General features: G+C 39.2%; 1 protein-coding gene across 7 annotated transcripts in view; it reads right to left on the reverse strand.

The window, feature by feature from the left end:
• Positions 1 to 25122, reverse strand: part of LOC129721060 (receptor expression-enhancing protein 1) — a 62605-nt gene that overhangs the window by 14230 nt on the left and 23253 nt on the right. For 2 of the 7 annotated variants that reach the window (XR_008727336.1, XR_008727335.1), the window contains exons 2-7: positions 21021 to 21093; positions 8655 to 8852; positions 8477 to 8590; positions 5732 to 5955; positions 5553 to 5670; positions 3246 to 4537 (exon numbers count right to left, since the gene is read on the reverse strand). Coding sequence is in view for 3 of the 7 variants with exons in the window: in XM_055673180.1 (XP_055529155.1) it covers positions 3350 to 4537; positions 5553 to 5670; positions 5732 to 5955; positions 8477 to 8590; positions 8655 to 8852; positions 21021 to 21093 (1915 nt within the window). In the remaining 4 variants the exon portion in view is untranslated. Of the gene's footprint in view, positions 1 to 3244; positions 4538 to 5552; positions 5671 to 5731; positions 5956 to 7217; positions 8163 to 8476; positions 8591 to 8654; positions 8853 to 21020; positions 21094 to 25122 lie in introns of those variants that run through there. The other 5 variants (XM_055673180.1, XR_008727337.1, XM_055673184.1 and 2 more) reach the window with 5 other exon arrangements.

The following is a 25122-nucleotide window of genomic DNA, read 5'->3' on the forward strand; positions in this document are numbered from 1 at the left end:
TGCAAATCAACAAAATTGTTTGTTGGGTAGTCTCTCGTAACGAATATCGATGCTGCAAACGAAAGTATCGAGACCATCAGTATCGATACGAGTATTGCCCAATCCTTTCATCTAGCTGTTGGTTTTGTTTTTCTCAGTGACATATTTATTTTCGTTTGAGAAGAAGTTAATAAAATTGAAAATGAGATACATGCGGAAGACTACGCGGCAGACGTGGACAAAAACAAGCTTAAGAGCGGATATTAATGCAGTCAAATTGGGTGTATCAATCTCTGCTTCAGCTAAGCTGCATGCTATACCTAAAAGAACATTGCTCCGCTATTTGGACAAACAAAACGAAATTGGGAGACTGGAACTCTGTCGGATGGACTGGTTTAAAACCGTATTCACCGAAAACCAGGAAATGGATTTTGTGAATCACATCGTTCATATGTCAAATTGTGGATTTGGACTAACACATAGATATCCGAAGAGAAACATACCAAAAGGCCGAGAAACTCCACATTGCACATCCTTTCAATCGAGAGGAAGAATAAGCTGGTTGGTTACGATCTTTCCTTGGGAGGCATCCGGGTCTCAGTAACGAAAGGCGGAAAATACATCGCTAGCTCGCATTAAAGGGGTTTAGTAAGGAAGCGGTCAACTCGTTCAATCAGCTTCTACGAAAGATGTATACGAAATATAATTATTCCTAGGAGCAAATTTGTAATGTCGAAGAAACTGGCTTTAGCACAGTATGTTTAATACAAAAAAAAAAATAAAAAAAAATCAATCAAATTTGTATTTTTAGGTTCAAAACAAATCCGTCAGAGTGCTCGCTGAAAAAAAAGCGTCAGATAGCGGGAATTTCATCTACTTCAAAACTGGAGCCCCCGAGAACTCCTTGTTTATGTGCCATCCCAGCGACTGGAGCAACTCCAATACCCGTAGTTTGTAGTTTGAGCACTTTCTGGAGTTTGTAAAACAAACAGCTGATGCTGTTAATGATATTTTTTGCTTCACTTGTGGATATTTATTCAGTTCAACTGGAAATGGCAATAGATGGAATAGATGCCTCCGTTGCTATTCTTGGTTCTATCAGGTTACCTTGAAACACAGTACATGTTACTGAAATATGAAATGTTACTTCGCTAAGAAATAAAATATTGTTTTTTTTTTCATGGAATAAATTGATTTTGATATGACATAACTCTCGATACTTGTTTAGTTTTGAAATTTGATCGTAATCATACACATCTTGCTAAAATTGAAAAAAAAATAGATAAAACTATAAGTTCAATTCAGACACTTAAGGTCCGAGTAGACACACGGCGTAATGACACCTTCTCTATACGAATTAGAAGGCGTAATCGCGGCTTCCGTTGGGATGCTTTGCTTGCCTGGATGGTCGCCCGCCGTCTTCTACTGCGCACTTGATTGCCTTCCGTGCAAACGCGACGTCCTTTACACGGCCTTGCGCCGCTTTCGATTGGTGAAGGCGCTAGCAACGCCGTGTTGTATCATTTTCCGCCTCCTGGTGTTTTAAGAAGTATGTTGTTTTATTTTGGAATGTTCCCCGTGGCTCTGTGGTTAGCGATGTCGGTCGGCTAGCCCTCCCACATGGTTGTGACGTCGGGTTCGATTCCCGATCGAGTCTAGGATCGAGCAGGAAATTTTCTCGACTCAGCAATGGGGCACGATGTATCGTTGTACTTATCTTACACATGCAAAATGTGCCGAAAGCAATATCGATAACGAATTCTCTCAACTAATCTAGTTGATCGAGACCGCTATTAACCCCCAGGCTAAGCGTGCGATATTGTTTGTTGTTTTTATTTTTTCTCCAATAAACATGAATAAACATAATTTAGGAAGAACGCCAACAAGAAAGTGTGCACACAGCGGAGCTCAAGAAAGCGCGATTGTGCCTTTTTGTGTAGACGAGTGGAAGGAGGCAGTAGCTAGAAGGCACATTGGGAGGTTTCAAGAAGGTACTGACAATTTTCGTCAGGAAGGCGTTGAGTAGTCGGGCCTTTACTCTCACATGGATTAACTTTAGGTACAACTCAATAACGAATAATGATTTATTCTCTTTGAATGCCAATGAATTCTTACATTTTCAATTGACTCGTCACCAGATAAAATTAACTATGAATTGGATTTTGATCCAACTATCTTTATTAAGGCATCATGATGTTCAGGAAAATATGGTTGAAGTTCTGTGGTTGCGTGGATTGTTTTGTCTCTATTAGCATAAAAAATGCTGTTTGCTTCGATTTGTCCTAAAATTGTTTACATAAACAGACTTAATGTTTATTTGAAGGTTGTTGTTGTGATTTGGTGCATTTTATCCATTTGTTTTGATTCGTTCTACCCTTTTGTTGTGGTGCGTCTTGGCAACGAACTTGGGCATTTTGTCCAATGGTAGGTTTTGAAGCAATGGTACTTTTCATTAAAAATAACATTGATATCGAGTATTTTAGAATGAAACTTAGTCCTAAATATAAATTATAAAGATCCTTCGAGCATCCTACACGTCCAACGGTGCTTAAAAAAGATGAGAAGCACTGTAAATTGCGTAAATGCTTGACTGGTGCGTTTTGTACAATTCTCCCCTAAATCAAAGTGAAACGGCAGCATATGACAAGGAAAAAAACCAATCCTTCACCAACACAACGCTCCCGTTTATTATACTCGCGTCATGACTGATAAATTAAAAAAAAATTCCCAACAAAGTGGTTCCCTATCCTTTGTATTTAACAGATTTAGACTCGAGCGACCCTGTTTCCACGGTTGAAAATATGGCTCTCTGGCAAGCGGTTCTACTAGAATGAAGAGAGTTGGAAACAAATGACTATTTGATACACTTGAGGCGCAGTACTACAAACCTGGCATCGAAACGTTAGAGGACCGCTACAATACGTGCACTACTCTAGATGGAGACTATGTCAAAGAATAAAAAGGTTTTTTTTATAAAAACTCGATTTTTCATCAGCAAGTCAATAATACTGTTGAATACTGTTCTCTATTTCTGTCTTATCAATCCATTGCAATGTCCTATTCCAATTTCAGCGGATTCTTGATGATTTCTAAAACTATAAGATTCATACGGGAAACGAAATAAAAAACCTTGATAATCAACAAGCAATTTTAGTAACGCAACTCAAATCAAACTCTCAAAGCAACCAAATTTAAGAGTAAATAATTCACACATAATGAATCAACACAAAATTTCTAAAGCCAAACGAAACAAGAAGTGTACGTACAATTGAACGGAAAATCACCAACAAAAATGATTCTGTGCGGGCACAGGCAGTGGATCTCAACTTGAGCGACAATGGAAAAAGAGGGGGAAAATGGAACACCGAGCTCAAATCTCTGTCTCCTTAGGCAGTAAAGGATCTACACTTCGGGGCGGCTCGCCCGAGGCGGAAGTTGATGGACCATCATGCTTAAAGATCCCAGTGAGAGAACTCATAAACTTCGTTTTGTGCTTTTTGTCTTTCTCTTTATCGAACAAAGATTCACCACCGGAAGTACCACTTACTTTCATCGCTTGCTCTGGCTTTGGGGTTCGTGCGGGTATTTGTGGAACCGGTGCATCAGTAATGGACGGAACAAAACTTTCAGGCTTAAATGCAATCGGAACCGATGGAGCCTTGCGCTTGCCATGGGATTGTGGCTTTTTGGCTGGACGTTCGTCGGCATGACTGCCAGCATCGGAGACCGCCAACGAGGAGCTGGACGAGTTTAGGTTCCATGTGAATACATTAAGATGGTCGAGTTTTACAATGGATTGGTCATCAGCAACAGATTGTTCTTTTGAATCGATCTTTTTATCAAGAACCAATTTAGAATCATCCGACGTTGATTCATCTTCTGATATGTGGAGCTTTTCTTTGAAAGCCGGATCATCAGCAAAAGTGGGAGGTTCTTGTGTTTCCATTGAATCTACCACGGTTGGGATAGCTTCAATAGCTTGGACGTCGTTAGCAGATTCAGAAGCTTCCGCTTCGGTTGTCTTTTCGATCACTTCATCGTCAGGTGATACTTCCAAAAATTCGTCCTCGCTAGATAATGAAATTGTATCGCGAAACGCATCCTCAATAAGGCTTTCTTCCGACGGCTCAATTTCTTCATCTAGGGTTGAATAGGCCTTCGAAGAATCTATCTGTGAAACTTCGTTTTCATCCACAAAAATTTCTCTCGGAAGATTTTCTAATTCACTAGATTCTTGTGTACATTCTTTCGGTACGGTTTTATTTTCGTTTGAAGCCGGTTCTTGTTCGGCTCGTTTTTGAGATTCCATCCACTGCAAAAACAGTTCATATTTCTGCTCTAGCTCCGGTGGCATCGATTGCGGCGAGCTTGGAACCGAAGCGGGATGCTGTGAGAAAATAGGCTGACGGTTCGAATCAACAAAAACCACATTGGCTTGGGTGATGGCCGGGAGAGGACTGGGGGGAATTTCATACAGAGTAGCGGATGGGGAAAACTGAGAACCACTGCCATAGTATTGATCTGTTTCTCTCCCGTCAAAGAAAACGTCATCACCATCCTTGAAACAGAAAAGTAATTCAGAATGAACAAAATAGTGCTGGAAAATGTTGACAGAACTCTACATAGATTGGAACTTAACTATGTAGAATCTGTTACACAAAACAGTAGAATTACTTTATGTGAACTATTGAGGCTTGATATATTTAGTAATTGTTTATTTTATACAAAGTTGTTAGCAGATTTAGATGTCTTATATAACAATAATGCTGTATTGTGCCGTGTCAAATAAATGTTGTGTGAAAACAAAATAACAATAATGCACTGCATAGAATAATTTGCATTGTAAGTAATGATTTATGGTGCATGCTATAAAACTACAAATACTAAGACTAGCATAAACAATGTCGTTGCATGCTGAAAACAAAATAACCTTTATTTACAACTTAATTTTTTACCACCTAACTGCTTAAGAGACCTTTCCTAAACCACGTGGTCATAAAGAGGGGGACGGGGAGGGGGGCGGTGGGGACGGGGGTCTTTGTCAAAAGACCACGAAAGACCACGCATGGGGGTGGGGGGGTTAACAAAATGACCACTTGGTCTTTTTTTCTGACTTATGATTTATTGTTGCCACCAAGTCAAGAGCAAAAGCTTTTGCATTTTAGAAATATAGAATGTACCGAATGTTTAAAAATAAAAATATTAAAATATTTAAGTGAATTCTTGGCACTAGACAAATGAAAAGACCACGTGATTAAAGTCGCAAGGGGGGGGGGGATGGTTGGCCAAAAGACCACGAAAGACCACGGGGGGGTACGGGGGGTATAAAAAGGGATCAAAATATGACCACGTGGTTTTTCTCTTAACTTTTGGCATTCGTAATCCGATAATTCAGGAGTAGAATGTAGACAATCGAAGCGTATGGCATCAATAGTTGGCTGAATATTCTAATATATTATAATATTTACGAAAGTAAAAATAAACTGCTAAATCAATTTATCACAAATATATCAAGCCTCAATAATTCCTACATTCTAAGAGCTTCTACAAGAAAAACCGAAAAAGAAACTCACCTCTCGTGTTTTAGACTTGACACGTGGCCTTGCGGTGTTACTCATCGAAGCCGTTCGGCTCAATCCAGGCTCTGCGCTCGAATATCCGGAACTGATATCGTCGGAGGACCGAATATAGCTAAAACGAAAAGAGAACATATTTTTACAATTGCCTACACTACGAGCAGCGTGAAACCTACTTATACGGCGGTGGATTGCGGTGTGGTGTCCCAGCTAGTTCCACTTCAGGGAAATACATTTCCACATGGCGACCACCGGAAGCGGACCGGGTGCTCTTCGAGCGCAATACCCGCTGAGGCCGGGTCAACTCGTCCATCTCCTCCTGGGTGCGCTGCGCGTCCGGTTCCGAGAGGTCGCTCAAGCTGTAGCTTTTGCGCAGCGTCTGCACCAGACCGCCTCCACCCTGAGCAGCAGTGAGTTTTTTTTTTATTCAAATTTTTACAGTTCGGGGTGGAGAATACAGGGAAGCAGAAAAAAAGAAAAATTATAAAAAAGATAATAAGAAATAGTGAATGTTATCGCGCGGGGGAAATTTTGCTTGATATATTCATTTGCAATCACGGCAATGTGAAAATTCACATTATCAAAATTACAACAAATGATTGTGAGTATTGATGATTTTTCTTTGTTAGACATAATCGGTGCACACAAAATTTAAAATATAGTGTCCTTATTAAAGCCATTCATTAATTATCTTTTAACTAAAGGTTTATAAACACTTAAACTGAACACTTTTAATGTCTCAAGGCTTGAACAAAGGTATTTGCTGTTAGGTATTCCATCTTACGTTTTGTAAAAATAACTTGAGAATATTTGTAAACGCTTGTGAAAAATAAAGAAGTAATACATACCGTGTAGGTTTGAAGAAATGATAGTTTTTGCTAACTGAAGCAGATGAGATAAAAGCAGTAAAACTAATTTCACCGTGAGTGTTTGGAGCAGAAAAAATTGGTGCCTTTTTGCATTAAAAGCTAAGCTAGACTTAAAATGATAACTAAAGTTGAGCTCATTGACTAACGGATTGATTATTAAATTAAGGATTATTTGTCATCGCTTAGGGTCTCAAACGTGAAGATGATAAGGATTTCTTTTTTTTTTTTTTTGAAAAATGTTGAAAAACTTGGACACGCTATATGAAATTTGCAGACTGACATTCAATGTTAGAGAGCGTATCCTGAAGAAAGTAATTAAAAAAATTCTAAACAAACAAAACGTAGTCAAAGAAGTTAGAAACATTGTGTGGAAAAAGTTAAACAAAAACGTGATCTCCTTAAAAACATTTTTTATTTGTATGTTACGGTTACTTAAAAGAATGTGAAGCATGATTTTTTTAATTCTATTAGTCCTATTAGTGTGTGCATTCTGTGATTATGTTGCTTGAGCACTCCGTGCAGTGCACGCTCGATTTTTCTGTTCCCTAGAACTAATCTTATGGCCCTTACAATAACGATTTTGAACATGGTTACACTAGGTCTTGTTTTCGCGATATAACGGAAATCGCCGAGAGGTATTGCTAGGTTATGATTACACCTACAGGATAACGACTAAAGCTAGCTAAATTAGATGAGGAAAATCCTAAGGCATTGTTTAAAACGTTCGTTTCGAGATCGGACACGTGTGCTTTCGATGGTTCACTCATTGCTCGATTGCTCGAGTGTGCTGGAAGTCGTAAGAAAAATGATTTACTGTACAGTTATAAATTGTTATCCCTGACTGAATGCATGCAATGTTAGCAATCAACGAAACGAGGTACTAACACACACTTCAAAAATAAAACTTAATAATCTATTCGAACCTACAATCAAACTAACCTCCTCTGCAGTAGCGTAATTTTTCTCAGTGTTACTAGTCTGCGTTCCAGGTTAGTTATCAGTGGGTCTAAACCCATCTAAATTTGGTTAGTTTAGTCCATATGACAGGTAAGTAACAATCTAATCAGTTCTTATAAAGGACAATGTTCATAACTACATTTGAGCACATCGTTATTTATCACTAACGGTTAACTAAACTAAAACACATCAGAAAGACCTAATCAACATCTACTTCCATAGATTCAGAGTCCTTATGAATTCTCTTGCGACCACGTGTATTTTTTGCGACAGTGGTAGTGCTATTAGTAGAAGCAGCCGCGGTCTTCCTGCCACGAGTACCGGTGGTGGCAGTAGGTTTTCTTTTCTGCACTACTCTCAACCTAGCTGAACCACCTTCAGTGTCAGCGGAACTCGCTCGTTCAAAGTCCGCATCCCCGTCAGTCTCATCATGCGTTCCACCGTCCACTGTGTCACCGAACGAAAACTGATTCTGCTCAATTGCAGCTTGAGCTTGCGCAAGCAGATGTTCCTCTTCTTCAGAGTCAATTTCGTATATTATACTGTGGTTCCTAGTGCTAGCTGGTGCTCGTGTTGCTCTGTTTAGAGCTGAGTCGGCCGAGCGAGACCGCCTGACCCGGGAGGGGCCGGACGATGATTCCGAACCGTCCACCTGAGACGATCGGTCATCGTCTCCGAGCGAGTAAGTGCGCCGTGAACTGGCGTGTGTTGCGGTAACGAGTGCATCATCAGAATGGCTTTGTCGCATTAGGGATGGCACTTGCGATGGGTTGTTAAAAGCCTGAATATTTTAGGATTTGGATACGGTTACGGATTGGGATGCAAAAATGAAACGAAACAAAAAAATTGAAAACTCCAATGTGGTTTGCTTCATAACGAATTTAATCGCAAATAATGCTGTTGCTATCCGATTGTTCACTGATTGGATCGAGAGAAAACAAAATAGGAGAAACAAAACTCGTACTACTCAAAACAAACAAACGTGCAACAACGGAATTGTTAGCGTAAAAACAATAGATTAGATGCGATGTGGTGATGTGTTATGGCAGAGAGAAAGCAGTAAATGTTGGTGAGAGTGTAACAAACAGTTCTTACCTTGATTGCGGTTTGCATGATGACGTTCGTGGCATAGTTAACACCTTTGGAACCTAGCTGCAGTACGGCGGTGTAGCCTTTTTCTTTAGCTTGGTTTATATAGTCATCGATTTCCTAAAAAGGCCGAAATTTATATTAGCAAAAACTGAACGAAATCCCGCTCACTTGGCACACTTACCTGCTCGCGACGCGTCAGCATCGGATGTACGAACTTTCGGTAGAGTGTTGAGCTGCCACGCGTCGCCGGCGACAGCAGCCATAGGACGAGGATGACTTTGATTTCATAGTAGAACGGAAACCACGACAGCAGGATGTCGGTGAACGTTTCGATGCAGGTGAAAAACGCAAACACAATCCAGTACATCATCCATTTGACCTAGATTCCGTAGAGCCACCAGGAACGCGCGTGTGTGAGAATTTGTTTGCCGAGTTGGGTCAAAGGAAAATGCCAAGCGCCGAGAAGAAAAAAATAAATTAGTGAAACTAGGTAATGGAGCCTTGCCAAGATGGGCCGGATCACGCATCTAAACATTTTTTAATATCAAATATCAGATTACACAATCGTATGTGAGAAAGACATTAGAAAAATTTTGTCGAGGAATTACACCAGAAATGAAACAAATACCTAAGCGTCATTCATTTTCTGTAATAATGTGCTATTTTCGGCTCGGGCGTAATCTGAATAATTTTATCTAATGATATAATAACAACGTCATTTTTACTACAAAGACTAGTCGAAAAAATTTGAGATTTTTCTTCGTCTGTTACAAAAATCACTTTTATGGAACTCGCTTTCATCGGGGGATCACACAGAAAAAATTTTTTTTTGCTAATACTTTCGAGACAAGATAAGCAGTAGTGAAGATAATTTCGATCAAGGGCAAACTCGTTAGAGAGTGATTAGATAATGTGGAAAAAAATCTTCGAATTTCTCTGTTATCACAGCAACTGATTATCGGATGCAGTCATGCTTGCAACTTATGCACACAAAAACATCGCTCACTGCGTAGTTTTGTTTTCCCAATAAAGAATATTTTTCGGTTGTTCAACACAATCAAATGAGAGCCGAAAAAAGGAAAAAACACGCGGTTCTTTTTTAGGAACCCGGGTTTGGAAATACCGGATATACCTGCCTCATCCGCGTCTGATGAGCCTGATCAACCGGAGAAACTGTGATTCCCATACGCAATAATTTGCCACATGACAAGATGGAGAGAACATTTCTAGACACTGCTGAACGGAGAGGATGGTGATGACCGAAGCAGGAACAGTATGAGAATTGATAGCGATGGACGAACTGTGGAGCCACCAGCTCAGGCGGAGGTTAAAAAGGCGATTAACGAGCTAAAAACCGATAAAGGATGGTATCTCAGCCTAACTTCTGAAACTAAGAGCAGCTACACAGCGTTTCACCGGATCGTTTTAGGAATCTTGGATAGTAAGCAAATGCCAAACAACTGGCTATCAGATCTCTCCAAAAAGTATCAAGGCACTCCCGCTGCGGCGGTAGGAAGTCAGCAATGTCTTCGTCGAATTAATTCACAAAAAATTCTATATAATCTGTCTACAAAACAGACTTTATGTGTGAAATACAAAGCTTTTTAAACTCCGCCATTGTTGGTGCACGTTTTACCTGTCTTGGCATCGATATGAAAAAATCTATTCCTTTGTACAACAGAGAGTTATGTGACCTTCCAAAAAGAAAATTCGGTGTTCTTGCATCATCCGCGTTTCTAGTGTTGTACCTATGAAAATCACTTCCACTATCAATTCGATTACACAAATATCGAGGCAACATATTATTTTATATTATTTTTATTTTATATAGAAACACTATTGTCAGAAAATATACTCTTTGCTTCACCGAATGCCATTGCAATGCGTCCAGCATATAACTCGAGGAAGTGTATCTATTACATCTTAATATTAATCGAATAACCTTATTTTGTAAGCGCTGCAGTCTCAATATTTGTGTAATTATCAATATTGTGTAATTTTACTACTAACAGTCAATTCATTTTTCAAACGGCACAGAATACCGTATTTTTTGCCATTTTTTTGATGACATTGTCAATGTGAGACTTAAAAGTGAATTTGTCATCAATAATCACTCCAAGATACTTTATTTCGTTTACGCGATCAATAGTCTCACCATCAATTGCAATATTTGCGTCTGGTCTGGAGTTGGCAGAAGAAATGATTAAGTACTTTGTTTTACTAATATTTAATTTAAGCTGTTTAAGTTTCAACTAATTCGCCAGATAATGTAAATTTTGATTTAAAAGTGCCACATTAGGATGCTTAGCCGCAATGAACAGAACAGTATCATCAACAAATAAATTGATATCGCAAAACCGTAAACTCGCTTCATGTCATTAATATAAATAGTGAACAAAATGGGCCCTAAAACACTTCTTTGCGGTACATCAAGTTTATTAGCAATGGAATCCGATTCAGAATCATTAAAACGAGTCTTCTGAGTTCTAGCACACAAATAGCTTTCAAACCATTTGTATGCTGTCCCTACGATACCAAAGCGCTCCAATGTTTGTAACAATAAGGACCTAGAAATTGTTTCAAAAGCGCGTTTTGGATCCAAAAACACCGCAAAAATAGTTTCTTCAGCCTCGATTTTTCCTTTCCATTTTGCTAACACCAGATTCAAAGCAGACTCACAAGAGTGACCCTCTCGATAACCTGATTGCTCTGGGATTAGCAAATCATAACTATTTAAATAATCCATCAGCTGGCCTTTCACAACTAGTTCTAAAATTTTCTCTCGTGTGCAACATATTAATGAGGCGGAACTTTTCGGCTTGATCCGTCCCAGTAATCTTGGAGATAGGAACCACAAGTGATTCCTTCCAAACCTGAGGCACGTGCCCTGTTTGCAGTGATTCATTGATAAGGTTCAGCAGATCGTGTCCAATGACATGTATTACTTTTGCGTTGACATTGTCGATACCAGCCGATCTCTCCAAAGAAAAACAAATATCTTTCAACTGTGCAAAAGTAATAGGATGGCAACCAGAAAAATTACAGTTATTATGGACCGGCTGTATTATTTCGAGAGGTTCATTGACCAAATCAATACTCTGACTGATCGATTGAACACTATCAACGAAATAACTGTTGAATTGACTTGCAATTACTCGCGCCGAATGTTCTTCTAAGCCATTCAAAGTTATGGATTGCGGGCAACTATCTCTAATTTTCATTAGTGTTTTTAAAATTTTCCATAACTCTTTGCTATTATTTTGATGTTGATCAATCTTCCGTTGTATATGTTCACATCGTGCCTTTTTCAAGGTGCGTTAGTATATATTCCGCGCAGCGGTGTACCTATTCCAATCATTGCTATCATTACTACTGCAAAATTTTTTGTACTTTTGAAGCAGAATACTTCTCTCAGGAAGTTCGGCTACATAGGGATGTGAAATGAAAATCTAAAACCGAAAAAAGTGAAAAATATGTCCAATTTCAAATGCTAATAAATCGGTTAGTATTCGATGGATTTCCTTCGTTCTTGCAGCAATAGATTGGAAAATCTTCTAAGATTCTTCCCAAAATAAGATAACTGTAATTTTATCATTCACACTATTGTACTATTGCAAATAGTCAAGCCTTGTCAAAACGAAAAATTCGACCTCTGATTGGTCGTTATATGCTTGCTTCCCAAGCACGGTCGACAGGATCATATACCTTGCAATTGAAAGCATGCTATTTGGCCTATATAAGAGCCTGTTTCAGCCGGAGCCGTTCATAATAGTTCTAGACAGCGACAACAACAGTCGTCCCTTCTTAGCAGCAGCACTAGCCCTGTGGTTGGTCACCACGTCTCAGGAGCAGCGCGGTTTTTCTCAGCGTGTGTCGCCAGACAGCCATTATTCCCCCGTGTTGGGGCGGCATGAAGATTGCCATCAGGAAATCCAATTTTGGAAATCAAAATGCCTTTTTGAAGGCAAATAAACAAGTCATTGAAAGTTAATAATTTTTGTCAACGCAAGCAAGTATTCTGTGTTGCATCCTAGCAATTTAAATTTGTCGCACCCGTCTAATTTACTGAATGTGAAATAGCTTCCACAGTGCATGTTGTCCGTGAATCTTAATTTCCCCAATGTTAGGGCAGCTCAAAGGTTGTAATTAGCAACCGATTTTGAACAGCAAAATGCTTTTTTGAAGTAGAATACTTCTCTCAGGAAGTTCGGCTACATAGGGATGTGAAATGAAAATCTAAAACCGAAAAAAGTGAAAAATATGTCCAATTTCAAATGCTAATAAATCGGTTAGTATTCGATGGATTTCCTTCGTTCTTGCAGCAATAGATTGGAAAATCTTCTAAGATTCTTCCCAAAATAAGATAATTGTAATTTTACTATTCACACTTTTGTATTATTGAAAATAGTCAAGCCTTGTCAAAACGAAAAATTCGACCTCTGATTGGTCGTTATATGCTTGCTTCCCAAGCACGGTCGACAGGATCATATACCTTGCAATTGAAAACATGCTATTTGGCCTATATAAGAGCCTGTTTCAGCCGGAGCCGTTCATAATAGTTCTAGACAGCGACAACAGCAGTCGTCCTTCCTTAGCAGCAGCACTAGCCCTGTGGTTGGTCACCACGTCTCAGGAGCAGCGCGGTTTTTCTCAGCGTGTGTCGCCAGACAGCCATTATTCCCCCCGTGTTGAGGCAGCATGAAGATTGCCATCAGGAAATCCAATTTTGAATATCAAAATGCCTTTTTCAAGGCAAATAAACATATCATTGAAAGTTAATAATTTTTATCAACGCAAGCAAGCATTCTGTGTTGCATCCTAGCAATTTAAACCTGTCGCATTCGTCGAATTTACTGAATGTAAAATAGCTTCCACAGTGCATGTTGTCCGTGTATCTTAATTCCCCCAATGTTAGGGCAGCTCAAAGGTTGTAATTAGCAACCGATTTTGAACCGCAAAATGCTTTTTTCAAGGCAAATAAAAAAATAATTGAAGGTTAATAATTTTCTGGCATCAACACAAGCAGACATTCTGTGCGGGATGCAATCAAATTCTGTTGTAGTTGTCTAATTTTTACTTGAGTTAACCCCCCACTGTTGGGGCAGCGCAAAGGCTGTGATCAGCATAACCGATTTTGAATAACAAACTGCCCTGTTAGAACGCATTCACAAAAGCAGTTAGTTCGACTATGCAGAGCTAATATGAAGTCGATTCAATCAATCAGCATGAACAGAATTTCGTCATCTCCCAGCTGCCAAGTTGCAACATGATGCAACACGCAACAGCGAGCAAACGTAATCGCTTGATGTTACAAGCCGCAATACGGTTAGGGATAAATCGTTGCGTGTGTGAGAGCACGGTGTTTATTCGCTGGATACAAAAATCAAATGCGAATTGTGGAACAATTCGTCTGAAGAACATTACAAAATGGTAAAACTGAACAGAAAGGCGTGGCCTATTTCGTAGCACCCTTCGACTATAAAAGAGTGTTTCTGAGCAGACTAGCTACATTCATCAGTCGGATGGTGAGCTGGATTGACCGTCCGCAACGTTGACAGCAGATATCAGCACTCAGCAGTAACAGAGGATAGCAGCGGGTTGCGCCTGTGGCTGCCTTCAAATTAAACAAATCACTTACCCTGTGGTTGGTCACCACGTCTCAGGCCTCTGCCAGGCTGACTTTCGTACGATAGCGGCGGTATTAGCGGTTGATGCATTTACCAACACTTACTCCAGTAAAGCCGTGTCTAATTTTCAATGTGAAAACACCTTTCTATTGTGTTGGTCGTGCGCATTAGACCTCTGCCAGGCTAAACGCGAAAAGCGGCGCGAACCGATTCGCCCGGCCGTAGGTTAATGTACAGTCGTAAGTAGAGCTGTGTAAAAGTATTCTACTTCAACATTGCGGTCGTGGCTTTGCACACAACCCTCCTGTGATTTTTATCTCTTCTACGTTTTAAACGCAGAAGTTCTAAAGAGTACCAGCTGTTCAAATTATGCAATTCAGCACACTTTTCGGAAACTAGGCTATTGGTACACTCTGTTAGCGTGTTAGTTAGAACAGCTGCTTTATTGTCGAAATTCCCTGTTATTGTCGGAAAATTCAGGCTTCTCGAAACTAGCTGAGACATTGCTTGCTTCGAGTATCTATTCCAACACTTAATTTTTACTTTATTATCACGGCTTTGATCATTCTCAAGTACAACACAAATTGTCTCATGATCTGTGATTTTATAATCGGCTTCAGTGAAAGAATGAACATTATCAAAATTCGAAAACACGTGATCAATTAATGTACGAGAGTGTCTGGAAATTTTTGTAACTTGCAAAATCCCATCGGTTTTCTAAAGTTTCTAAAAAACGCTGGTTACTTGTACTTGGAGAGTGGTACACAATTCCAAAATTTCCTACCGTCATGCCTCTTTTAACTGATATTCCTAGCAACCAATTATTTTCAAAAGATTCGTTTAATCGAATACTGAATTTGATTGATTCTTTGGCGTAAATAGCAACCCCACCAGTATGTCTGGAATGTGAAAGGCAAAAAGCAACTTTGTAACCCGGAATGCTATACTGATCAAATGCATCAGCTTCCACTATATAAGTTTCCGCTAGAAATACTAACATTGGACGTGTTGTTTCCACAAGATGCCGCAAAGCAACATAATTTGTAGATAAACCAGCAATAGTTAGATAAATAGATTCTAATTTCCCTCTCATTTCCTTTCAATTATGCCGAAACACAATCCCTATGTGTTAGTTCATTCCCTGGAAGTTTCATAAAATCCGATTTGAAATAAATTTTTGACAAACACTTTTGTCTGGTGCGTTTTTGTTAGTACGGGCCTTACTCGATAGTTGTAATATTCAATAAAATTTCCGGCTTTTTCCCGGTTTTTCCGGTTCCGAACAATTCCCGTTTTTTTTTCAGGTATCCCGTTTTCCCGGTTGGGTGGCCACCCTATATGTCTAGATTTCCAGCGTTACGTAATTTGTGTACAACACCGCCTTACTCGATAGTTGTAATATTCAATAAAATTTCCGGCTTTTTCCCGGTTTTTCCGGTTCCGAACAATTCCCGTTTTTTTTTCAGGTATCCCGTTTTCCCGGTTGGGTGGCCACCCTATATGTCTAGATTTCCAGCGTTACGTAATTTGTGTACAACACCTGATTTGGTATTTCCAGTCATTTTGAAAAGACTTGGATTTTTCCAACTTTTGTTCCGAAATCTGCCACTGTGAGTTGGTGAAACTCTTTGCCAGTGAATACCAAGTTGGCCCTCGAGAGGGACGCTCCACGACTGATCATATCTTTGTCTTACTTCGACAGATCCTACACAGTAAGAAAACTTTATGTCGAATCGCATGTAAAGAATTGCCTCCATCGCTTATGATAGAAAATTCCATAACATTCCACGTAAATTTGAATGATATTGCGTGTAATTTTCAAACAAAACCATGATTTACGTCAGAAACAACTGAAATTCAAATAACATTGCATATAATTTTCATTTAAAATCGTGGTTTTCGTCGGAAGCAACAGAAATTCAAATGTGAAAATATTTCACGTGACGTGTGATATTCAGAATTTTTTACTGTGTAGATAAGTTTAGGGAATACAACCTGCAGACTCACTATGTCTCTATGTTTGTGAGGTAGAGGTCGACTGTAGGAGGTATCAATAATAGGGTTTCGGCTTAGCAGTCTTTAGACTCTATATTTAGAATGCATTTGTTGTTATTCGTCCCAACGTTTCAGCGCTTGTTGGTGCCTTCATCAGGGGAAACTGTTATTTATTATAATTTCACATATTTGATATACACTGGGGTCGCTTTTTACGCGGGTTGTTTTTATGCGTTTTTTCAAACGGAATATTTTCACAATAAAGCGAATTATTTCTACTCGATTCGGAAGATCATTTGTATGCGGTATCAAATAAATTCAGTTTAAGTATATCTAATCTAATCTTTTAAACGCGATACTATCAACCGCGTAAAAAGCGACTCCAGTGTAAATATTCCACTTACAATAATTGTATTGTTCTACGTCCGATGTGTTTCATAACTTTAACTATTGTTAGCAATTTTAAAAAAACTTACGGTCAATTACAAATAGCTGAATAAATTCTACACTCATTAAAATAAAAAGATTTATTTTAATGAGCGTATAAGATTTATTTTAATGAGCGTATAATTTATTCAGCTTTTTGTGATTGACCGTAAGTTTTTTTAAATTGCTAACCATAGTTAAAATAATAAGATTTATTTCAATGAGTGTCTAAGATTAATTTTAATGAGTGTATAATTTATTCAGCTATTTGTAATTGACCGTGAGTTTTTTTTTTCAATTGCTAATCATAGTTAAAGTTATGAAACTCATCTGACGTAGAACAATACAATTATTGTAAGTGGAATATATATATATATCAAATATGTGATATTATAATAAATAACACCCCTTAACAGTTTCCCCTAATGAAGGCACCAACAAATGCTGAAACGTTGGGACGAATAACAACAAATTCGTTCTAAATATAGAGTCTAAAGACTGCTAAACCGAACCCCTATTATTGGTATGTGTCTATGGATTTCAAGGCGGCGTACGACTCAGTCAAGCGAAATGAGCTGTTTGGCAAATAATGCTTGAACTAGTTTTTTCGACGGAACTGTGAAGGCTGATTCGAATGACACTGGATGGATCAACACCATGCGTACGAATAGCGGGTATCGCATCAACCGCTTTCTTGATGTTGGACAGAATAGAGCAAGATGACGTTTTCAAACCATCCATTCAACACATGTGAAAGAAACGGCACCATCATGAAAAAATCCTACATGAGCAAAATTATCTCAAATGACCAGGATATGCGCAAAAAAATTAATCGGCCCTTTTTTGATTTGAAAGAAACTTTGCACACGTATATGGCTTAGCAAACTGAGCATTTTTCGCAAATGGAAATTTTTTTTAGACCCATGTGTTATTATCTAAAAGGGCGTATACTTTTTGGCATAGGTTTTATTCAAAGCATTGTAGCTCTGAAACCGTTGGTTGTTTAGTCTGAGCATGAGTTGTAGGAAATTTATAATGCCTTATAGAAAACTATACGCCGTGAAAAAAAAATTTTTTTAGTTAAAAAAACTAAAAATAAACAACAAATTTCAACTTTAAAAAAGAGTTGACTTTTTTCATAATTCATTTTAAATCGAATAGCTCTCGGTAGTTAAAATTTGAAGTGCATCGGTTTTCGTTATTCTGAATTTAGGTTCGAAAAAATTTTGATATTTAGGAAAATACCGGTTTTTTGAATTCGTCCGTGGACAAACAAAATCCATTAATTCATTGGAATGTATGGTCAATATTATACAATTCATTCTTTGACAACAAGACGATTGGGCGAACGGTTCTCAAGAAGAGGGTTAAAATGTTCCAAATAATATGGTCATATATTAATTGATTATTCGAAATTCGAATATATTAATTATTTATTCGAAAACAATTTTTTTTCACGGTGTATATTTCTGTGATGAGGCATTATTAATTCCCTGCAATTCATTCTCAGACAGTTTTTCTATACAACCAACGGTTTCTGAGCTACAATGCTAAGAATAAACCCTAAGCCAAAATGCATACATCCTTTTAGAATATAACACATGAATCCAAAGAATATTTCCATCTGTGAAAAATGTTCAGTTTGCTATTAGCCAAATACGTGTGCAATGTTTCATTTAAATCGAAAATAGTCGATATTCGGCTATAGGCCATTTGGCCTGTTAGGAGAGGAGCGGTAAACCTTCGAAATGGCTGACTTGACAATGACGTAGACCTAAAAGTCGAACGGCGTGTTGCAGCTGTAAATAGGATTATGCTGCTAGCTGAAGTCCCGAACAAAACTTGAACTAGGTATAATTAACGCCAATTCTCCGGTTGTTCTTTACGGTCTTAAATCATGGACGCAAAAGAAAGCCTGCGGTAACTTAGAGGATGGGATGTCGAGCAACGCATGAATCACGAGCTGTACCAAGTGTTTTTTTCGATTTGATTTTGATGCGTTACATTCGTTTAGTCGCAGCAAGTGTTTGAAGCTTATTTTCTTTCGACACCTAAGAAATTCGCGAAGTTTGTGTTATATCCGAATCCAAATGAGTGTTCTGTACTTAGACAGATTAACTACTTTTAATTTATTTCATTCTCATTAGGCATAGGAAATGGAAAACGGTTGAACGACGTGGAAAAGGTACCTAAAGCAAAGTTGACAACTAGGCAAAAAGGACACATTAGGGAAGAAGCAACCACAAACTACATAAGATAATTCACAAATCTGATTTTCTAGTACACCTTTAGTAGCGTTCTCAACACATCCTGAATGGACAAAACCAAGAGCAAAACCTAGACTTCCACCCCAACATAAAACAAACCTTTAAGTTGGTTCGCAAAGAAACACATGCACTGAAAAAGTTGTAGCTTTACGAAAATCAAGTAAATTCAAAACGGTTGACCCCTTGAATATGGACGATCAACCGAAAGCTCGCAGCAAAGATATCCTCTCCATTGGCCGCAAGAGTTTGAGGAGAAGTAGCGTTAGACACTCAAGATCCCGGGAAACCTGAGTATTGTGTGGGTAGCTTGCCGAAACCACGGATGGGTCGGGGGAAACTCCAGGAGTAGCGGAAGGTGACGTTGCCCATGGGATGAGATAACTTCTCTCGTAAAGTTAGATCTGCAAATCGTTTGTTTCTGAGTTCAAAGGAGTCGGTTCGGCTGAGTCCGAACAGCGAACGCCGGAAATCGAGGGCCGAGGATTTTACAATGCCAGTTTGTCTGAGGGATTTCTAACTGTTACTCTGCCACTTTGTTCTAGACCGTGGAAGAGTCCGCAGTGATTTTAGTTATCTTGTGCGCGCCGCGATTATACTGTAGAAAGGTATCCACCATGTGGTGAAATTGTTAGCCGATAAAGTTTGAAATAGTTTTATTTTAGAGTGAAGATAGCTGGCTCGCTAGAAAAAGCCTATTGGGAAGAGAGTCGTGAATAGAAAAGGCGATTATAAGGTAGAGTGCCTCATATCTAGGCAAGTGCGGGAGTTAATCCCAACGTTGCATGTTGGCTGTTCTTTCGTTCCCGCGCAGGTGATACCGCAGCAACTGCCGGAACACCGCAACTCTAGCCGCCACCTACGCCAGAAACCATGTCAATTCCACACTGTCTAGGAGCAGAGATTCCCGGCAACAGCCAACCTGCCAGAGGAACGTCATCACGTCAAGCCGGAAGAGCGTCGTCACGCCAAGCCACGCTGCAGTCGGACATCCGCTGCAACAATTCAACAAGCAACTACCGCCGCGGGACACCGAGCGAATCACGCAGTTATCAGGAGCAGTAAGAGGTCACACGTAAATCCATGGTAGTCAGTGAGTACACCCTCATTTTTCTTTGACATGCGCATGATCAAATCGTCCGGAACACGTGCACCGGCTATAATGAACCATTGGTTCAGAGGTTAGGCCGACTTGCCCACTTCGGGAAGGTATCAACCCCCAAAGAACGAGCCGACACGAAGATCGTGGGATCGCGCGCGCTGATGAAGAAGTTAAAGTTAAGCAAGTAACCGCGCTCGGGCGCGTGGGTTCGAATCCCGTTGCAGACTAATGTATTTTTTTTTTTCTGCTAGCAATACAGGAAACACGTGTAATGAATAGAAGCTAAATGAATATGAATGAATAGAAGCTAAATTAAATTCTCTAATTAAGAAACTTTTTCGGATTTTATTTTTGGTTTCACAAGAATCGCCGTTTAGGTCGCTATCGTTTTCCATTTCTTTTTTGTAGTTGCAAGTAAGGCTGGCTTGTACTCTGCAGCCTTCTCTGATGGTATCTAAAGCGTTCATAGATAAAGTGGACCGAGAACAGTCCCCATGATGATAATCGGCGAATCCGATTGAATAGAGTTTTTGGTATGGTTAATTCCCCGGGCCACCCGATTCAAAGAGCCCTCCTACTCCTAAGGCAACCTTTTTTTTGCTCGTCACCTTCCAGAACGTTACCTCTAAATGTTTTAAGAAAAGAGGGCCTAACAAACAAATTTGCCCCTGGTCCCCGGCGCCTAAATCCGACCCTGGTTTAAAGAAAGCAGCATCCGATAGCTATTTGAAGTTATATGATTTATAAATGCTAAAGGTGACTATCCCATGACTCCCTATTTTAAAATAAGGAATAGTTATATTTATTCCTCATTGAATATTTTCTCCAGCATTAATCGTTCAAGTACCTATAAACTGCTGATTGTACTGCTGCAGAAATTTAGATGTGTTTCAACTTACCCCACTTTAAGACTAATGGCCTCTAACAAAGATTGATATTTTTAAACTGTTTCTTTTTTTATAATCATCTAATAATTCTAATTTATGATTTATTAAGAAACTCTCAAATTAAAAATAAAAGATCTTTCAACTTTCCCAATATAACTCAATTGGGTTTATAAGATTCTTAACATAATTCTGAACAATAACATACATTATATAACAAACTAATATTCAACATTCTCTTTTACTTACATATTCCTTGACATTTTTGGTCCTGACGGCCTTATATGATGCATAGGCGGGATAGAGTGTGCCGAATAATAGTCTGAAACCGGGAAACAAAATGTTGGCACCGAGCGTTCGTGGACAGATGAAGATAGCGATGAGCGAGCAGAGGCCCATCCCGGTGACGGAGAGCCGCGGGAAAGGAATTTTCGACAGCATGTTCAGGATGGCGCCGAACCGCGACAACGATGTAGCGACTTGTTCCTTACTGATCGGAACCCCATCCTCCTGATAGTCTTCTAGAACGGAATCGTAGGGTCCACCGTAGTCCGATTCGTTGAGCGATGATAATGACTCATTGTAGCGGGGCCGATTATTTCGGAATCTGACTTTCGTCGCCGGTATGCTGTCGGCGCTATCATAGAAGACGGCTGAGTCGTTCAGATAAATAGGGCGATCCCGGGCCAGCGGTGATTCAACATATTCCCGGCCCCTTCGAATGTACATAGCTTCGTCGAACTCTGCTGCCGACATTCTTCTATTTTTAGGATCTTTTCGCACTTCGAACTTGTTAATCAGATGACTGACATTATTGTCGTAATGTCTTCTATCCATGACGAACAGAGTAGATTAAATTCACTAATTTATTATATCAAGCACAAGCACAGCTCAATCAAAGCAAATCAATAATGGTGAGGAGTCCACTATGATTTTACGGACATTAGCTAAGCCAAACGTAACTCGCTAAGCGATCTGCACTGCATTACACGATTCGTACTCACGAACAGCGGCAATGAAAGTGAAACTCGTGAATACTAGTGCTGCCGTTCGTAGAAGCATTGCACTGGCATTAGCGTCACATTACGTTCACCGTCGCAGTTCCCGTCTGCTACGAAAAGTATCTGCCAATTTTCCTCTGCCGTGAGGTTATCCACACTTGAATTTTCATCGTTTATTTGTGAACTCACATGCAGAAAACATAAGCAACAAGCCATGGAATGTGATCATCTGTGCGTTTCGATGGAAGCGTTTTTCTTCGGTGTTTCCTTTGCGGGCTAACATCGAACCGTGAAACGGGGTGACGTTGGGAACAAGAGATGAATGATCGTTAAAAAAATAGTATGGTAGAATGCACGAAACCAATTCCAGTCCAAATACTTTGCACGAAAACAAGTAAACAGATTGGGTGTTCTGTCTAAGGCAACTCGTTCTACGGTAACGAGGAAAAGCGGAGCACGAGTTGGTCTTTGCGTTTATTTGATCTGTTTTGGGTAGGGCAGTTCGAGAGCTGACACATATGTGTAAGCTGCTGTCGGCGGAAGAAACTATTTAAACTAATTTTAGAAGCTAAACAAAAGAAATGAAGCAATGTACTAGCAGCTCTGTTTATGACCAATCAGCGGTGATTTGTGGAAGGCAAACAGCCGTAAGGAAGCTGACTTAAGGAAGCTGACTTAAGCGTGATTGGCATAATCGGACTGTCGGGGCATTTCTTTATGTTGCAACGAATTGTAAGGGCAGCGATGGCATTTGTTATGGTGAATACTTTCAAAACAATATAAATATTACTGGTTGAATTGAACAATAAATTTTTCCGTCGAGCTATCCATTCATGTTGGTGCCAGGTGCAGCCGGCCCATTGAAGATAACATATCCACTTGACAAGCAAACGAGTTTTCCTGCACTAAACAATTCCAGTATTGCAGTAGCTTACAACGTCTATTAAGCCTTTAAAACATCGTGTCGGTTGAAATAACAGAGGATCAATATATTGACAGTTTTTAAAATGGAAAAGGTTACATCACTTTCAGATAAAAAAGCTATTTTAGCACAAAGATTCTGACTGCTGTATAAACAATTGCTTACTTCATGCATCAATCCATCTGTCCGAAATCTGCCTTCGCAGCACTCATATGCGACTATATTTAGACACGTACATCCTTTTACCGGTTTTTCTGTCTAGAGTCTAGACACCGCGAAAAACGTATGTTCTTCAAGCTGGGCATTCCCAGCAATTGCGCTCCGATTTTCACGAACTATCACACATGAAACCACCTTTATTGAGGGCCCGCACTCATAAAGCGGAATAATTCACAAACGCAGGCCTCTGGGTTATTTTTACGCTAGACAATTGGACCATAACTTGACACACAAAGCAAAGCGACTGTCATCCGGCGCCAGCAACAAGCACCTTGAATCGGTCTGCAAATTCGATCGCTGTCTAAAAACGGTTTACTTATCGATAACTAGCGCATTGAAAGCCACATCACACCAGAAACAGCCAATAAAATCCGAAACACACAACGCACATTTCACAAGCCCTGATCGGGGAAGCAAAAAAAAGCAAGAATCCGACGAATACTCGCTAGCGTAGAAGATCACCGAGCGTATGAGGGTGATCGAGAATTTTCACCGTTGTAAAAAAGGTTTAGAACGACACCGAGCCAGATCGAGTCAACGACTGAACGTGCGACTTATTCGATACTATGAAACTTTGAGTGTTGGAAGAAAATTTCCTCTCGCTGCTCAGGTGCCGATTTGGATGGTTGGGAAATCTCCCAATCGAGAGTGAGAGGAATCATTTTCCTGCATGCATTACGGAAATATGGGGTGAATTGTTTTTAGTTTGAGGTTGTTTACCAAGGCATGTCATTCCATTCAAACTCTAGAATGAAAAAAATATAATTCCATAACTTTTATACAAAATTTTATCAACCAAATAAAATTAGCAAATTCTTTGTCAGTTTGTGAGTTTTGCGATTTTGATAATGCACTTAGATATTCATTGTCATGAAAATGTGTGTTGGTTAGAGATATACAGTTACGAAAGGTACTAGTGCGTCATATAAATTACATTTCTTCTGTCCATATTTGCAAAACAAATTGTCGTTTCTTACATTGATCTGTCCTCATTATATTGTCTCATTGCTAAATATACATTGTCCTCATTGCTAAATTGTCCTCATTGCTAAATTGTCCTCATTGCTAAATATAAATTGATGAGCTGGATAAACAACAAAAAAAAATGCTCGTACTGTTGTTTGGGGTGCTATACATCTACATTTTTTCACTGACAGAAGGGAATGCTTACCAAACTAAGGATTGTATACTCAAAAAAGTTGATTCATTTCAATTCGCATGATTGTTTCAGCATAGTGTACGAAAAAAACAATAAATTTAGCACAACTACAAAACACCCGTTTCTATGTCAGGGTGGTAGAATGCTCTGAGATTTATGTAATTTAATTTCGATGGAAGCAAAAAAAATGCAACAATTAATCATTCATGCACTGTTTTACTAACATGTAGATGTACAGGTCAATGTTTGAATAATTTTGTAGAAGTGTTGTAGGACAATGTGACACTATTTCATGATAACTGTAGCCTAATTATGAGTTTAACATCCCCAGTAACATTAAAAGTTTTATTATACTCTCGACATCGCTGTAGTGGCTGTGTTCTTAAATCTACTTTTAAGTAGGATAAATCTTAATGGCTATAATAAAACGGTGAAATAACTTTATTACAGTCACAATGGCCCACATTACAAGAGGGTGTTAAATCTATATTTTAAAACCAAATATATGAATATACGTTTTGGTCGGCAATCCTTCATACAGCTTTAAGAGTTCCTGTACAGTTTTAATGAGAACTTTTATGGTATGAAGGAAAAGTTAAAACGCCACTCAAAGGATCGCTTCAGGTTATACAAAAACCTACGTTTGTAGGTAGTCAGGGACACAGACACAAAAAATGTGAAAATAAATCGTATGAATTCAATCTATGGTACAACTTAAAACCATCATCAAACCATTTGAGTTTAATTCACGTACATGTAATATTCTCTTACTTCCATGCAAAGCCGTAGGTACTCCGTTTTGCGTGGGGGGGGGGGCAGAGAATTTTTTTTAATTAAACGTTTTTTTGGAGGGAAAGCCGTTTAAAACCGTTATGTGCTCGACAAAAAAATAACCTTTACGCATCCAACGGAGTACCCGGGTACTCACAAATTAAAATTCTTATAAGTTTTGCAGTTTTCCTCCTATGTCGATAGTTTTAGCACCAAAAGATTCAGAAGGGCATCTATATATTTTCAAATAATCGTTAGTGGTGTCCCGTAAGAATTTTC

This window comes from Wyeomyia smithii, chromosome 2 (genome assembly GCF_029784165.1).
Source record: "Wyeomyia smithii strain HCP4-BCI-WySm-NY-G18 chromosome 2, ASM2978416v1, whole genome shotgun sequence".
In the NCBI taxonomy this organism is placed as follows: Eukaryota; Metazoa; Arthropoda; class Insecta; order Diptera; family Culicidae; genus Wyeomyia; species Wyeomyia smithii.